At 35.6% G+C, this 17,520-nt stretch overlaps 1 protein-coding gene across 1 annotated transcript in view; it reads left to right on the forward strand.

Moving 5' to 3' along the window:
- The window catches only part of NEK11 (NIMA-related kinase 11), a 58,736-nt gene that overhangs the window by 31,784 nt on the left and 9,432 nt on the right, over positions 1–17,520 (forward strand). The window contains exons 6-11 of the mRNA XM_009078761.1: positions 340–489; positions 572–650; positions 1,160–1,245; positions 4,622–4,741; positions 6,665–6,758; positions 7,604–7,739. Of these exons, the coding sequence (XP_009077009.1) occupies positions 340–489; positions 572–650; positions 1,160–1,245; positions 4,622–4,741; positions 6,665–6,758; positions 7,604–7,739 (665 nt within the window). The remainder of the gene's footprint in view (positions 1–339; positions 490–571; positions 651–1,159; positions 1,246–4,621; positions 4,742–6,664; positions 6,759–7,603; positions 7,740–17,520) is intronic.

Genomic DNA, 17,520 nt, shown 5'->3' on the forward strand with positions numbered 1-17,520 from the left:
TTGGTTGGGACTAGACGATCTGTAAAATCCATTCCAACCCTTAAATTCTAGGATTCTATGTGTATTTGTGTAATCTAAGTTTGTGCATGCACTTATGGAATTAGAATGATGATTTATTCTGTTTATAAAGTCATTAATTTGTGACCTGAATGAAAGTATTTTAGATTAAAAGGATGCCATGATAAGGAAATATCCTTCCTGGGAGAAGAGGATGCCATAAGGAAATATCCTTCCTGGGAGAAGAGGGCATACAGCTGTGGTTTTACTTGCTGCAATGTGACTAGGCATGCTACTTTCAAAAATGCTGTTTTTACTGTTTCTGCTTCTTTATACTTATAGGTCTCTGGGATGCATTTTGTATGAAATGTGCTGTATGAACCATGCATTTACAGGACAGAATTTTTTGTCTGTCGTGTTAAAAATTGTGGAAGGTGACACACCTTCTCTTCCGGATACTTACTCAAGCAAGCTGAATGCTGTGCTACGCAGGTAGATTATTTTCTTGCTTAGCAGGTTTTTCAGTTAGTTTGGAAAATCACTTAATGATTACTTTTGGTTTTTAATGTTTCAGCATGTTAAGTAAGGATCCTTCATTGAGACCAACAGCAGCAGAGCTCCTAAGAATCCCTTATATTGATGAACAACTAAAGGTATATAAGGAAAAGTGGTAGCTGTACACTTATCATTTGACCATGTATTGTGCAAAACCAGAATGGAGGCAGAAAAAGCATGTTGAGAAAAAAATAATTAGATAGCAGTTTATGGGAACATTAATCAAGGGGACTTTCAGAGCTATATTACAAACATGACTGAGGGAGCAAGGCAATGGGAAATGAAGCCCTTGTCACTTCACATGCTGAATGTGTTCCCTCTTAAATGTTATGAGCAATAAGGAAAACAGATATTTATGCAAAACAAATGCAGATCATTTGGACCTGGGCACATATATCCCTAAACTGTTCTGGTTAGTCATAATTTTAAAGAAAACCAATACATCGTGCTCTTTTGGCCCCTGCTTCGGTATATTTGGCTTTTGAAGAAGGTGGGGAAGGAAACTGCTCATTCAGTTTTTACTTTAGAACTGTATTGAGTCATAGCTGAAAATCTGGATAACTCTAGCACCTAGTGTTGATACCACTTATATTTTATTTCCTTGCAGAAAAGACAGTACAAGTTCACAAACATGACTATGAAAGACAAGGCACTTAACTTGCAGAAAGAAAATGCTCCCATTTTTGGTGCCGTGTAAGTATTTTTTTATGGACAGCAGTATATGAAATTACAGTGTTGCCAGATAATATAATTAACACTTGTGCTGATCTCATAGTGTTTTATATTTAGAGGGACCCATACCCCAGAAATACAGAAGAGCAACCACATTAATAAGATGCATAAATAAGATTTAGGGAGAAAAAGAGGATTTGCAGATCAAACATTTTTATTATATTACTGTGTAAATTGCACACGCATCTGTAGTATGTGCTTATGTTAATTTAGTACCAACTGGCATATAAATTATGACCTCTGTCTTTAGATTTTGAAGGTTTAAGTTGTCAATTTAGTTATGTCATGATCATTTATAGTGCTGCTGTTTGTATACCTACTAATACTTGAATGTGAAAGCTATGTTTCCTAAATGACACCAAACTAAGAGCATATACACTTGAACTTACATTCATCTAATACATCTTAGGATACAATTATATTTCTTCTGTAACTGCAGTGAGAAATTAAGTCTAGCAAAGTTTTTTGGCTCTTATATCAGTAGTGTCTTCAGACATGATCTCTTAGACACTGAATATAGATTAAATTATTTAATTGCATTGAATTACAATGCTGCAATATTTAAAGCAAATGTCAGCATGGGGAAATTTAATTTTGCCTTTGTAAATTATCTCTGTAGTTTCATTGGCAGCTGGTCCTCCCCTTTGCTTCCTGTCCTGGAGTTTTCTGTGCAGAGTTCTGCTCTGTTAGTAGCATGTTCAAAATCAGAAGCTTGTGAGACCAAAGTTCTCCATCTTGGTATGAATAGGCACCTTTAGGATATAAAGGTTGTTGAACTTTGCAACCATGGATGTAAAACTCAAGAATAAATGATACTTGTATTGCCTAGTAAGAACTATCTAATAAGTAATAGCAGGAGCTAGCTGAGAATCCTGTCAAGTTTTTGGCATTACTATTCTGCATGATGCATCTGCTAGAAATGACCATTTATTAGTATCCTGGAAATACAAGAGTCAGACAAGTAGATATTCAATTGTCTGGAAACATTAGACATGTCTTTTCTCCATGGCTGCTATATTCAAGTCGATTCCTCCCTTTTCAAATTTAGTATAGTTAACTGCAGAGATGTTCCTTAGAGATATACTTTGAATAGTTTTGGGGCACTGAAATCTTGCCCAAATATTATGCCAGCTCTGTCTGAATTATGTTGAATATTTAGTGCATATTGAAAAATAGAGTATGAGAATCTTCAAGAAACTTTTAATCCATGCCTTTATCTTGTGGGAATAAGGTTTCAGATTATCTGTATGCACCAAAAAGACTATATGTGCTCTGAGGAAGCAGTATTGTTACTGCAGATTCTATACCCAGATGTCAAATATCCCCATGCTTCTGGAACAGACTGATAAAACCACTTTTTAGTATTTGTAATTTATACTATGTTCTATACCTGATCCATTGGCATTAATTTGAATATATGAGGCTCATCACCTTCCAAATGGATATTTTTTATTAACTGAGCTAGTATATGGGGAGGACATTCATGTATATCCCAGAATCTGTAACTATACTTGTTCAAAACCAAGTCTCTAGTCTCTAAGATGAAGCACAAATTCTAACTACAAACATCATGTTGTTATATTTTTGTTAAAAGCCAGTTGCTTCTGTGCAGAGGTCCAGAGTTCCTATAAATTGTGGAGCAATGAATAGCAACTTGTTTTGTTTGAGGGTGGAAATTTACCCTGAGGTTTTGAAATTCAGGGCATCAATTTGACAAAAAAATTCCTAGGAGAAACTTTGCTCGAAGTTATTTTCACATGTGCTGCAGTCAGATTATTTTTGCCTAAGTGTTTGGAATATGCACAAAGTCATAATCTTATCATAGCTTTCATTGTACTTATGTCTGTATTGCTGCTGGTAAGCAAGATGTCAAATAATTTCTACAATCCCAGATCTAAAGAGGTAGGTAAAATGAACTAAAAATACCTGAAAAATGATAGAGAGCAGAAAAGAGGACGGGAAAAGTTTAAACAGAGTGATTTCCCCACATCTCCTGTAGTGAAGCAATACTCTAGTCCCAGTGAGTGGAGAAAGGGTTGCTTGCTATGGTGTCCTCCTCAACCATTATTACTTTATATTTATGATTACTTTTTTTCTCACCAAGAATTCTTTTTGCCGTGTATGGTTGAGTCTAGTTTCTTCTAGTAAAGGCCTCTGATGACTTACTTTATTCCAGTCCCATGCAAGTCATAAATTTTAAATATTTAAGTAAGTATAAAGCTGTACAAGTTCAGTTTCAACTTGAATGAAAAATTACTTTTTTCCCCCCAAGAGATTCTTATAATTTAAATTAGAGGTTTTTTGCAGGGGACAAGAAATATGTCTACATTATTCATACTTGAAGTGTTAGTTCCATTCTTATGAATAATTAACTCTTCTTGTCTTTGCCCTTAATCTTTCATATTTTACACTAATATTCTTATCTTTGCACTGTTTGAAAAGCATAATGAAATCTTTTCTGCACATTTATTAAAATCCTGATTTCAAAATGATAGTCCAGAAGGAGTGTTACAATTTGTATGGTTACAAACCTAGATGAGCAGCAGTGAATTTTTATCTCCTAAGAGCAAAAATAGTAATTTGAAATTAATACTTGGTATCATAAATACATGGTATAATGAACATATATTGGTATAAGTGAAACATGACTGCCAAGGCATTTCAAATTATGGTTTAATTTTTGTAATTGTTTGAGGATGTGAGATAAAAGTCTGAGATTAGTGTCCTTTTTCTGATAAAGGACTAATATTGCTCTCCTCTGTTGATAAATACAGCTGAAATACAAAAGTCAATAATTCATGCTCAGCTTTCAGAAATGGTCTTTGGAAACCATTTTACCAGTGTATTGTTATTATTGATCAGGACCAGAAATTCAAGAGGACAGCATGGTAATTATATCTGTCATTAAAGACACATTAATATTCTCTTTGATCCTAGACAGCTCGTGACAATCAATGTAAAATGTATGAGGAATACCTTTTTTTCCTTCCTGTGGCTATTATTTAAAGACTGTCTTTGTGCTTGGAATATGCCCAATAATGAAGCCCGCCAGGGTAAATATTTCACTCTGCTTCAACATTTATTCTTTTAAGGAGAAGAGTTTACTTTCTTCCTTCCTCACCTGAAATGATTCACCTTCTTCATGAATCTAAGTCTAAGTTTAAATATTTCAATTTAAGAGGCATTTGCTTTCCAAACTAAAGTCTGTTTATATAGTCATAGTTCCGGTGATTTTCTAATTATTCCATTTGAAATGTCACTGTGTTTCAATATCAAATCAAAATACTGAATATTTACATTTTTATATGAAGATGGGTTGGCATGCATTCAATTTCAGGCGGAGAAAAGTTCATTTGCAAACTCTGCAGGAACTGTCTGAAGTACAGAAAATGACACCGCGGGAACGAATGCGGCTGAGGAAGTTACATGCTGCAGATGAGAAAGCACAGAAGTTGCAGTAAGTTGTGCCCTAGCCATGCAATTTTCCCCATCCAACAGTCTAATGAGAGAGTTAGAACTGTCAAGGTAGAAATAATAGTACAAAGAGTCTTCAGTTATGCAAACTGAATGAGGATTTTGGATGAGTTAAATCACAGTAATTATTTATGTAGAAAAAAAGTCAGAACATTAGCCCAGAAATGGTACTTTGAGCACTGTGTTTCTGATTAAATAAGTATATGAGAGATTTTCATATGTGTTGCAATAGGAGACTTTTTTTAATGACATGTTATGTCAAGTATTATGTAGTCTGAAAGTTGGACATTTAGTTACAATCCAGCAAAGAGGTTTAGGAGGAGATTAAGTACTGTTTCTGATGGAATATGAGAAACAGCTGGAGGGCTGTGTGTCTATGCATGTTTGTTTGGTTTTTCTAAATAAAAAGCAGAATATGCTGTTTTGATGACTCATTTGAGTTTTTCCCAGCTAAAAATATTCAGAGATTTATTTGATAGAAATGAAAATTGGAAAAGCACCACATTAATTTTTAATCAATTTTAAATGTTTTCTTCTAAAGCATTTTGCAAAGTGCAATGTAAATTAGCAAATGTTTGCTCAAAATTTATAGAGTGTAGTTGAGGAAATAATTGTTTTTGATCATGATAATCGGCATCTTAACCCTGTCATACCAAAGTATGTTAGCAATTCCATAAGGCAATGATGTGCTAGTACAGAAAAATATTGCATGGTGACTTGTAGCCGGAATTTATTGCCTCAGAAGCTCTGCAGCTACATATACCTGCAAGTAACAGTAATTGCAGCTGAGCAAATGTGGTCTGTAAAATCACATCCTAGCACTACTTGATGATGCCGATACCCAAAAGCTAGAAGCAAAGAGATAAAGGTCTTCATGTCCTTTTGGAAAATATGTCTGAAGAGCATTTATGTGTGACTGACACTTAGCATTGCATTTGTTAAAAAAATTTATTTTCATTTGGAAAAACACGCCTCTCCTTGAATTGAAACCACTGTATAAAAAGTATTAAATTTAACACCTCTTCTGCATGGTGGGCAATAACATAGTAGGCCAATTCTTGTAGTAATATGAAATTTATAAATAGGAAATCTGTCGCTTTCACTTTCCTTAAATGGATGGAGATCAGGAAATAATACTAATTGAAGGATAGTTCTGTTTTCCTTTCCATTTTCTTTGCTTTCATGCATTTTAGTGTTTTCTGCTGAGATTTTCATGGGTTTTTTTCCCCCAACATAAAAAAAAGGATATATTTGTTTTTTCATATAAAGGCAACACATTAATCTTCAAACCTTGTTCTCAGTCATGAATCTTTAAAATGAATCTACACTGAACTCTATATTATTGTCTGCTGGCTGGCTGAAAATAATTGTAACAGTGCAAAAGGGATACCTTCTCAGACTGCAGATCTACTTTCAGCAGTGCAAATTTAGAGATGGATGGGAAGGGAGTATAGCAATGGAAACTTAGAAGAACTGCATAATGCAGCACCAGCTTTAGCAGTCCCATAGAAAAAGCCACAGTTACCAATTCTCTCCCAGGTGAAGTGTTCACAGCACACAAATGTTGCATGCCTGTCTGCAGCTGAACGGTCCCTGCACTACATGTTTGAATAAAGCCCAAAGTAGTTAAGATCTTTGGAAGAAATAGAAAAGACCAGGACTAATAATTTACTATTTCTTAATTGTATTATGTAAGTTGTAAAAATAAAATATAATAGTGTTTGGAAATAAGGTCTGAAATCTCTCTGTGAGTTCACTAAAACTAACCATGTTGTGAGTAGATGCCATGAAGGTTTGACAACATGGGAATCTCATTATGGAATTTGCTTTTCCACATCTGCTTTTAGAGGATCTCTTTGTACACTCCCTGATATACATGATAAACACAAGCATTCTGTATTTACAGACAGTTGGCAGAAGAAAAATATCAAGAAAATGTCAAAAGAATGCAAGAATTCAGGTCCCGTAATTTTAAGCAGCCGAATGTCAATGTCCTACATGTAAGTATGGACTGTTGTTTCAGAGGCCTCGTTCATGTGCATTCAGTGTACAAGATTTTTCTGTTTCCCATGCGCTTTATTTAGCACAGCCCTATTCTGAGACTAATAATTAGGAATTGTATCAAAGTCTGGACTGCTTAGCTGAACCTGTGGATCTGTGCTGAGGGAAAGTACACTCAGTTATTCAGATATGGTTCAACAAGCTCTCTATTCACTGCACAATTTTCTTTTCTCAAGTCATCCTTAAATCCCAATCTGCTCTCTGAAATGTTCTCACTGACTGTCTGACATGAAAGTTCAAAATGCATTAATTTTCAAGATGTTTAGAACTGTAATCCTTTAAAGACTTTAATTTGTCATGTCTGTGGTTTCTTTTCATTTGGTTAAGAATATTAAATCTTCGACTGGCTTTTTTCTAAGAATGGAGCCTTGGATTGACTCCCAGTGTAAGCTGTCCTTTGCTTTTAAGCCATCTGCAACAGAAGACGGACCTGTTCAATTCCAGCACCATATCTTATCATAGAGAGAACAGAGTCAGTTTGGAAATAGCCAGTGAAAGCATCATAAAAGTAATGAGGTTTTGTTATATGCTTTGTCTTCTACCTTTTCTTTCAAATGCACTCTAGTTTCTATTTCCCATTGTGTCTGGAAAAAAAAAAGTTGAATCTGTCTGTGCTTTTGGCTGAGTCACTACTGATCATTCACAAAGACGTTAGGATTTTATTTTAGTATTTGCCTAATACAAGTACCAGCAATTGTGTAGGTCAGGTCAACCATTGTGTTGTGATCCTGCTCAAAGCTCTAACTGTACCTGCTTCTCCATGCCGCTTCATCATTCGACTAAGGAATCTGATGAACAGACTTCAAAACACCTCATTTATTCTCAGCCAGTCGTTACAAGTGACTACATGTCCATAGGACACGATGAACCAGGTGGAAATGAGACAAGTGAACTCTGCATGTCTGAACTTACAGACCACGGTAAGAATTCAAAATTTGATGTTGAAATGAATATTCCTATTAAGAAAGCAGGAGTTGCCCCTTGTAGTTAATTTGTGGTGGGGAAACTGCAGGATAAAAAGTGGTCAGGTTTGTAAAGTTGTCAAAAAATTGCAAAGGCAGAAGGGAAATAATCAAGGTGGATGTAAGTATAGCAGATGTGCTGCGAGGTTATGTGGCTGGAGGACTGCATTCCCAAAATTTGAGTGACCTGTGAGCAGAGACAGAGGTGAATGTACATCTTCCAAATGAGATGCTGAATTAGAAGGAAATAGCTTAAACTTTACTCATATGAAATGTGTTAGAAAAGCATTTCCTAAACTACTACTTCAGTGTAAAAGTTTGTACAAGAATTCAGTGTGTTCACACCTGTGGTAGACTTTGCTGTTTTCTTTATCTTTAACAATGAGGGAAACAGATGGAAACTCTAAACTCTGCTTATCTATATCGTCCTCAAATATTTAACTACTGTCTAAAGAATATGAAGTACTATAAAATATGCACTTTTCAGTAATTAACGAACAAATAGTCAAGCTTTTCCAAAAGGGTCAGACTGTGGAAATGTGCTTAATGAGGAGCATATTTTAATGTCCACATTTATATGTTTTGTTTCTACAGTGTTCTGGAATAGTGTCTTACTCTTAAATGATTGTGTAAGCACTATTATGGTGAAGAATTTTAAATCAGATTAGAATCTTGAACGGATGCATTAATATATCTTAAATATGAAAACCACTTTTCTCTATTAGCTCTGCCTTTTAGTGTTGGTTTATCTGTGAAGGTATAGGCCATTAAATTAAAGGCATCAGAATCAGCTTGTTTGTGGTGGAGGTGCTGGGGTTTTTTTTAATAGCAAGTGGCTTTTTTATTTCAATGTACCCTCGTTTATGTCTATGTGGTCGGCTTGCTATTTCACAGGATGAGAGATGACCTGTGTAGGAGAGAACCCAGCTGCTAGAAATACATCCTGGGGGGAAGGTGGGGAAGTGTGCAAATAGAGGCCTGAGAGAAAGCAGTAAACGTGGGTGGGAGATGTACCAGGAGAAGCATACAAAGATACCTAAACAGAAATAGAACAACATGCATGAAAAGAAAGGAACTGTTGTTTCTGCCTATAGAGGTCATTAAGCTGTTAAACTGTAATGACAGAAATGAGATGCATTTATATCTGTGATGCAACAGTTGGGTCAATCCATTGTACAAAACTGAGTGCATGTTTAATTGCTTCTGCCAGAGTCTCTGACATGGAAGTGGTGGGTTCATGACAACAAGAAGTTATGGATAGGCAAGACAAATTACATGGTTTCTCTTATTTGCTTTCTGAATGCTTTGTTATTCCTGAAGCTGATGTCAAAGTTGTTACTTACCCTATTCAGTATTCATACTCTTCTTTTCTTTATACATTTAAATGTAACCATACATATTCTACATGTCTAATTATTTAGTTATTAATGGCACCTTTGTATATAAAAATGTAGAAACTGTTTCAGCTATTGATTTTCCAATAGAATTTTGTTCTTGATCCATGTCTGTACAATAGTCAAGCAAGAAATATAGCACCAAGGCTATAAAATGATTTTAGAAAGATGTCTTACACATTAATAAATCTTTCTGACCCAGACTAGGCTAGCAGAAGAAGTTAGACTATGAAAACCAGACTTACAAGCTCCCTACTTACAACTGATTAGTAAAAACTGTCGAGGAAGGGAAGAAAAGGCAGGAGCAGCCTATAAATTATTTCAGGATACACCTAAAAAATACTCTCAGGAATGGGAAAAGCTGGTGGGGAACAACTAGGGATAGTACCCCAATCCCAACAGGTACAGAGGAAAGGTCAAACTATCTTTGACTCATAACCTGCAGTCCTCAAAAAACTTGCAGCATGAGCAGAAGACCAGGCTCTTAAAGGATTAGGGAAAGCCATAGAGAATAAAACACCTTGCACTCCTCTTTCTCTGGAAATTATCTAAAGCATTATGACACACAGTTGTATGTCATTGTGGAAGGTGTCAAAAACAAAGCTCAAGGTTTAGATTTAGTAAGTAGTTTTAAAAAATATGGCATCTTGATTCAGTTTTAGCGTTGGTAATTACACTTAAATGAAAGTTGGGAAAAACACAGCAGTGTAGTTAGATAAACAAAAATCACTATGACAGTTTGAGGTTTTGGATTTCACAGTGGACAAGTTTCAGCAATGTCAAAAGCATTCAAGTGCTGTAGACTTCCTTGGGAAATTTAAGCATCTCTCCATTTTTTTAATGTAATCTGCAGTAATATTCTGAACATTTCTTGCTCTAACTAGCAGCCCTGTACACTTGAGAGGCCATTTAAGAGTTCTTTGAAATCAACAATCACTGACCAGTTTTTAGTCTTCAAATGTTTCTTTTCTGAAATATGAAAGATGTGAGTGGACCTTGTGCTTTTGATGTTGATATGAACTCAGTCTACTACAGAAAAGTGTCATCAAGATTGTTTACAGTCGGTACAAGTTCTTGAGAAACTTAAAGAACTGATCTGATTCTTATTCTTAAAGAGAAATGCTTCAGGCAATGTAAATGCTGTTTTTTTAACAACAAAATTGTTAGTTTTTCAACAGCATGTGACTTACTATACCATCCAGCAATACTGTGCAGATTTATTCATCTCTGAAAGAGACTAGGAACACTGCTGAGGCCTCTGGGACTGATTGAGAGCATGATTTTTAAATATGACTGTTTGGATGTTGCTTGCAAAGCCACACCAGCTTATGATGGCTGGTGCACCTTGGGTAGCTGTTGCCTTTCTCCCTGTTCACTTCTGAGATTTCAGACATGTGTTCTTCAGCATCCTTCATGCCTCATCAGAAAATGAAGAACTTGAGGAGGAGGGGAGATCAAAGAAAGATGAACTTTTGCAGATAGAAATCACTTTGAAATTCTTCTGTGCTTGTGTTAGTTCAACTTAAGAAGAAAGGGATCTAGTTTTAACCTGGGAGTGGGCAGCAGTGAAAAATTTTGTTAATAGCAACTTATGCTATTTTTGTTTTAATAAGCCAAGAGAGGAAACTATGCATTAAATACACATATTACAGAGTCATTATCTTGGCTTCTTTTGGTATTCTGCTAGAGAGAAAACAGTCACCTAATCCCATCACTTTCTCATGATTTGCTTCTGTTCCAGGGAAAAGAGTGCAATCTTCAATTTGACCACCAAGTCCAGACTGTGACTACCAAAGCATCTATTCACACAGTTCCTTTCCTAAAGAATTTGACCTGCTTTAGGCACTCTGGAAAATTCCCCTTGCTTCTCTGTGTAGAAAGCTATTTCTGGGTCAAAATACTGCAGTGTTTATGAACCTTCTTCTTTCTGGCTTAGATTTACTTCTGGCTGTTTTATGCCAACATTTTTAAGATGCATTGCCTTACTGCCTTGCAGCTTAAGTACTTCTCTCCCTTCCTTTCCTTATTCACCTCATGTTTTTATAGGCAGCAGTAATATTCTTCCGTGTATAAACCTCCATATAACACTTCTGTATTTTTCGTACATTTTAACACTTGTCCCTTTTAGCATACCCAGACCTTCCTTCCTTATTCCTTCGTTAAGATGCTTCCTAGCTCTGATTTCCAAATTTACAATAGATTGTTTTGGTTTTAATGCTTCAAGTTTTCAACACATGATTCTGTTCTTTGAGTTTTCTCATTTTCCATTATTCCAGTTCTCAGGGTCACCTAGTGTTTGTTCTTACATTACCCTGGTTCTGGCACTTTGTCTCTCCAGTTCCCTGATCTAGGTGCATTTTGCACATATACTAGAGCAAATGATTCTTTTGGCTCGACTCTTACTTTTCTCTATACTGCAGATCTTCAGAGAGATGTGCCAGATGGATAGGTAACATTCCTTGCAATAGTGAAGGTTTAAAAATGCTCTTTAAATTTCTATTTCTTCTAAGTTACTATAATAACTTCCTTAACAGTTTTGCATCTTTAATCATCGAATCTAGAGTAAAAAAAATACTCCCTTTATATGTAAAAAACCAGACGATGGAATGGCTAAGCAAGAGCTAGAAAATATCACTTCTATAATTACTATTAACCATCTTAAGTAAATAACTGAAGTATGTTGAGTTTATCATTGGAACAGTACATATTCTTACTGTATTGTTTCAGCTATTTAGACCACTAATTTATTCCTTGAAATTTTAAACTGTAAATATGAACAAATGAAAAATGGTTTTACTAATTTGCAACTCTTTTATGTAATAGTTTTTATCTGTATTAATTTTTTCCGATTGCTTGATCGGAAAGGAAACTTAAATTATATTTTTATAATGAGATATTTATGCAAAGTTATTTTATAGTTGTGTTTAATATTCATCAAAAAATGTTGATGCCTCCATCTCGTGTGTCCAGGAATTTATGGAATTGTCATCATACAAATAATTTAACACTGGGTGGACAGAGCAGTTAAGAATATAATGTACCACTGGGAACAGTTGTGCTTTGCTGTAGATATCTTCATGTTTCTTCCATCTCCAGTTTCTTCAAGTACAAGCAAGAGACAAAAGAGCTGAAAAAAGATTTGTATTGAGATTGTACACAGAAACACTGAGCTATTGTCAGTGTTAAATACAAATATTTGTGCTGAAAAATTATATATGTACCTGTACACTTCATTTATTTTCAAGAAATAGCATAAAATTGCTAATGATTGATAACTAATTTAGCTTTGCATTTTAATTTTATTTCTACTTTTCTGCTACATTTCTCTAGATCATTTTATTGATTAATTATTTCTGAACAATAAAAGCCATATATTGCAAATCATGGCAATGAGGCAGGAAAGGGCAAAGCAAAATTTGTCAGGATAAATTTGTACCTGTATTTTGTGTTCTTTCTCATACTTACCTAGGAAATAAGTCATTCATCCTCCTTTATTATCATCAAAAGGAAAACCACCTTGCAATTAATTGCTTAACATCACCCCCCCCCATCTTAACCCATTTTTTATAGAAACAATCTCCATTTGGACTCAGATATATATGCCAATGTACATTTTTCTGGAGATCACTGCATTTTCAGTGCAGGTATTTATCTTTCAGTAGTGGTTTTGTGAAAATGCAGGTGAGACAAATTGTATTGTAGAGCTGGCAACTGCAGTCAGTTCATCTAAAAGGAAACAAAAAAATGCTGTGAAAAAGAATTGTGCGTATTTAACGGCTCATTTCCATGAATGATAATGAGTGCAGCTGAAATAAAATCGTTTATTTTCTAAAACATGAGCAAAAATTATCAACAAAATAATGAAAGTATCCATGAGCTACACCCAGCCTTGATGTTATGGATGAATACGGTCAGTGTCTTCCTGTGCCAGCTAGAACGAGGCAGATCCAGCTAGGCAGGTTCATTAGATGTTTAATATTTAATGATGTGGCCTCCTTAGAAAAAGCTGCTGCAACCATCATGAAAGCATTACTCTTTAATATAGCAATAAAGTTCATCTACTAATTCACTTTATTGAGCTTGTCGTCTACTTTTCTGATTATAAAAGACTAACCAGAAGAGCAGATACCCATTTTCCCAGGAACTGGATATCGAGAGTTTAGGATGCTGAAGGCCATCTTTTCCTGAGATTTCATAGTACTGATAGACCACCATGGCTTTTCTGTGTGTGCTGCTGCACACTGGGGTGGAAAATTGCAGATATGTCACTACATCACATTAATTATTTGAGTGCAGGTCCTTTCACTTTGGTTACAGCATCTTCTGACGAAGCCAGATTTTACAGAATAGTTCCTCTCAACTTGGTGTACAACTTGATTCCTTTTCTCTGGCTCTAAGTGTGCAGAGATATTTAATAAATGAGGAAACACTAGTTATGGGGACTGATTGTGAAGAATCCAGAGAAATCTGTATCAGAGAAAGCATTGTACTTATCCACGTAGAGAATTAGTGTGGAATATCTGAAATTTCTTAGTGTGTTACCTAGAAAATCCTCTAGGTAGAGAAGCTCAGTCTTTGCGGCTGAAAATAGGATGAAGAGCAAGGCGTAATCCTGTTATACAACAGTAATAGCTAAATGTTCAGAGTTTCTGATTCAATTTTGACAGTAGAATTTACCTTGAAATTGGCTACAAAATCATAAACTGTACCATAAAGTGCTTCCAGATAGCTCAGTGCAATTACAGATGCAACAAAAAACTACTGTTTCCTTACCATCATTGTTGATCCTCCAGATTTGGATCAGTTTTTACAGCTGGAAGATACTAGCTACAAAGCTATCTCCATTACCAAAACCCCAGTCCTTTTACAGGAGCCATAAGGTGTGTTAAATTCAACAAGCTACAGTCTAACAGGCATGAAAACTTAAAGCCATGCACTGGCATTTGTGGCTAAAAGTGCCACTTTATATTCATATCAATTTCACAGCTGATGAGACATGGTAAACAAGTGAGGAAGATTTAATTTTTTTTAAAAAGGTATACAAGAAATTATATACACAAATGCATCCATATTTTCTAAGGGCTTATCCTCATTGCACCACTCCCTTGCCTGGAATGAAAAAGACAAAGCAAAACAGCAATGGACATAAAGGCCACTAATAAAATATTGTATCTTGCATTTTTGGAATGCCAGTACATTGATAGTTGGGGCTTCACCTGTGTTCACATCCTTTCTGTAAGAGTACCAGCTCTACATAAACTACTACTCTGCTCTTAATAGACATATTTGTGTGTGGGAAGGGCTCAAGTTAAAAGAGAAGAATAGCTTAAGTTAGATATTTGTGGTATTTTAATTCTTTATACAGAAAAATAATGTAAAAAATAAAGGCATATAAAGGGACACATAAGCTCTCTGATCTGTATTATATTCTTTTTTATTTCTGTATACTGCAAAGATTATTAAATGTTAAATTCCTTAGCTTATTATATTGCAATACATCACACCTGGCAACTCCCTGATTTCATTGCAGTTCCAAAATGGCTAAGTATGTTACAGTATTTGCATACATTATTTCTATATTTCCATTGCTAATTATAAGTTATGGTTATATCACTTTGAATTTCAAGTGGGCAAAGTTCAGTTGGATCTCCATTATAATTCACGCATTATAAAATATTGTGGTTTTTTTCTACGCTGTTATTTTTACAGGCTTTGTTGAAGGATTTTCAAGGTAGTTTTGTGAATCTTGGAATGTTGAAAGCCTGTAATGTTTCTGAGCACATATCTGAGCATCTCTGCACATGCACATTTGGTTTAGTACCTCTAAAACAGGCCTTATGCATACTGATTGGGTAACTGAGGAACACTCCAAAATGTGATCGTACAAATGATCACACCACTCAAAGGCTTTTAGGAAAATCAAGCCTTGTCTTGTTTTTCAGTCTGGCAAGTCAAAATAGACCAGAATAGTAAATGAAATAATCACAGAATCAATCAGGTTGGAAAAGACCTCTGAGATCAAGTCCAGCATATGTCCTAACACCATGTCAATTAGACCATGGCATTTAAGTGCCATGTCCAGTCTCTCCTTAAATGCTTCCAGGGATGGTGACTCCACCACCTTCCTGGTCAGTTCATTCCAGTGTCTAACCATCCTTTCTGTGAAGAAAAGTGACATTCAGCACCTTTCTGCATTATTCTTGTTATAGTATTCTTTGTAACCAGAAAGTCTTGTCTCAGTTAAGAAGACAGTGTTGCAGTGACTTCTGCTGTGGGTTGCCCACTGGTCTCCTGTTTCATGTGGTTACCCTACTTCCAGGATCATAAGGCATATTCCCTGACTTGCTGCTTGCTGCTATAGCGTGGGATGCTTGAGGAGAGAAACTTGCTTGTTGGAAACTTGGCATTTGCAGTTACCAGTCCTACATTTGTCCTTGGAACATGGGGTGACAAAACTCCCAAGACTCTGGCAGGATCTGAGGGTGTAGTGTGCTCCTCTGACCTCCTCATCTGTCTTGTGTTTTCATTGCTCAGTTTCACGCTGAGCCCAACTTGTCCTAGATTTGATTAAAGGAATATCAAATCTGATTTATTCTAGCAAAAGCAAGATTTAATGAAGTTAGCAAGTTTTATTCAGAAAGTAGAAAATTAATCAATACTTTGCTTTTTAAGGAGTTCTTCCGTAGAAGTATTGCCTTTGGAAAGCTGATTTCTTGCTTTGCTTACAGCTCCCCATTTAAACCCTTCTCCCATGAGGGAAATCATAGAATTAAAGTCATATTCTTGGGAATTTTATGGCATTTCAGGCTCTAGCGTTTACAGTAATTTAGAAAAATACATGCATAGGTTTCTGTGCATTGTCCATTATTTTCAAGTTTTTGCTCTAATACTTTAAATTATTTGAAGGCACACAGTTATGAACTCTACTCATAACCTCCTTAGGAAAACTTTTCCAAGTCTATCTACTGTTCAACATGCCTAGCTACTTAAATCTTTTCATAGCTTCACAAAAACTCGTGGCTTACTTCTTACAAGAAGTCTTGCTCTTACAGCTTCACAGAGGGAAGCTTGCAGTATTAAGTCTTTACACAGCAGTTATGTAAAAAACCTGAAAAGCTTTCAAAGTGTGGGGAGAGCAAATCGTGTTACTGTATAGCTTCTACTGGTTTTTTTCTAATCTATTTTTTCATACTGATTTAGTTTGGCATTGATAAATAGAGCCTAATTCAAAATTCACCTTGGTCAATGACTACAGTTAAAATGAATCTAAGCCTTTTTAAAGCCTACACAGGAACTCCCTTCACACCTTCCAAAGCATTATGTTAAAAAAAATTTACAAATCACTGTGTGAATTTAGGAAGCAAAAGCACTGAGATGGAATATGTCAAAAAATGCTGCATATTAGATTCTATAGTAGATGCTTTCAGATACTTTCAGTGTTTTAAATCTTCCTTAGAAAGATGCTAGTTTTTATTCCAAGTTGTCCTACTTATAGAGCAACATAACACTGCATTTTAGACTCAAGGTTAAACTGATGCAAAAAAGATGCACCAGGCATTTCCTTGCAAACAAAGCATCTGTGAACAGGATGGTGTTGAAAAAGTTTTAATAAGGACTTCTAGTTCAGCCCCATTTGCAGTTTTATGGCTTACTTATCAAACTAAATGGCATTTCTTGGGAGCTGAGACAAGTTATATGGTGACACAAGAAGCTGGAGCCAATTCTAAGTGAAAGTGAATGTGCTTAGAAAGTAGCTGTATATGCTAAATTAGTTTGCTATTTCTGCCAGTTTGGCTTTCAATGCCTGTAGCTGTCAGACAACTAGGTAGAGAGAATGAGAAGGTGACAACAATGAAGATCTTGGTTGAATTCTATTGCTATATTTTCTGCTTCACAGAGTGAAGTGTGCTCCTGTGATTTTGTAAATATATTGGCTTTCACCAGTTAATTTCAGCTAGGTGTTTAAGGTCTCAATACCTTTTTCCTAGGTTTGCTTGGTTGTAATAATTTACTAGTTTTTGACTTGTTTAACATATAACTTGTATTATTTCTTATATCCAAATTAAATGTCTTTTGTAGCTTTGCTACATCCAGACTCTCGTGTGCACAACTGCTTACACCAAGTTTGGATATGAACCATTCCTATGTGTTTTCTGCTTTTTACTAGGTTCTAGTTGTAAAAATATCCCCAATTTAAGTCTTAAAGATGGCATTCTTGAGCCAAATCTCAGAGAGAAGGAAGTGGCTGTCTTAAGGAACAGGTTTGTTGTGTTAAAATGTGGAGTCTTTCCTTCCCAGCACTGTTGTCAGACTGAAAGGGAAAATATCAGGCAGTCTCTGCCAGG

The sequence above is a fragment of the Acanthisitta chloris genome, unplaced genomic scaffold, assembly GCF_000695815.1.
Source record: "Acanthisitta chloris isolate BGI_N310 unplaced genomic scaffold, ASM69581v1 scaffold5177, whole genome shotgun sequence".
Taxonomy (NCBI): Eukaryota; Metazoa; Chordata; class Aves; order Passeriformes; family Acanthisittidae; genus Acanthisitta; species Acanthisitta chloris.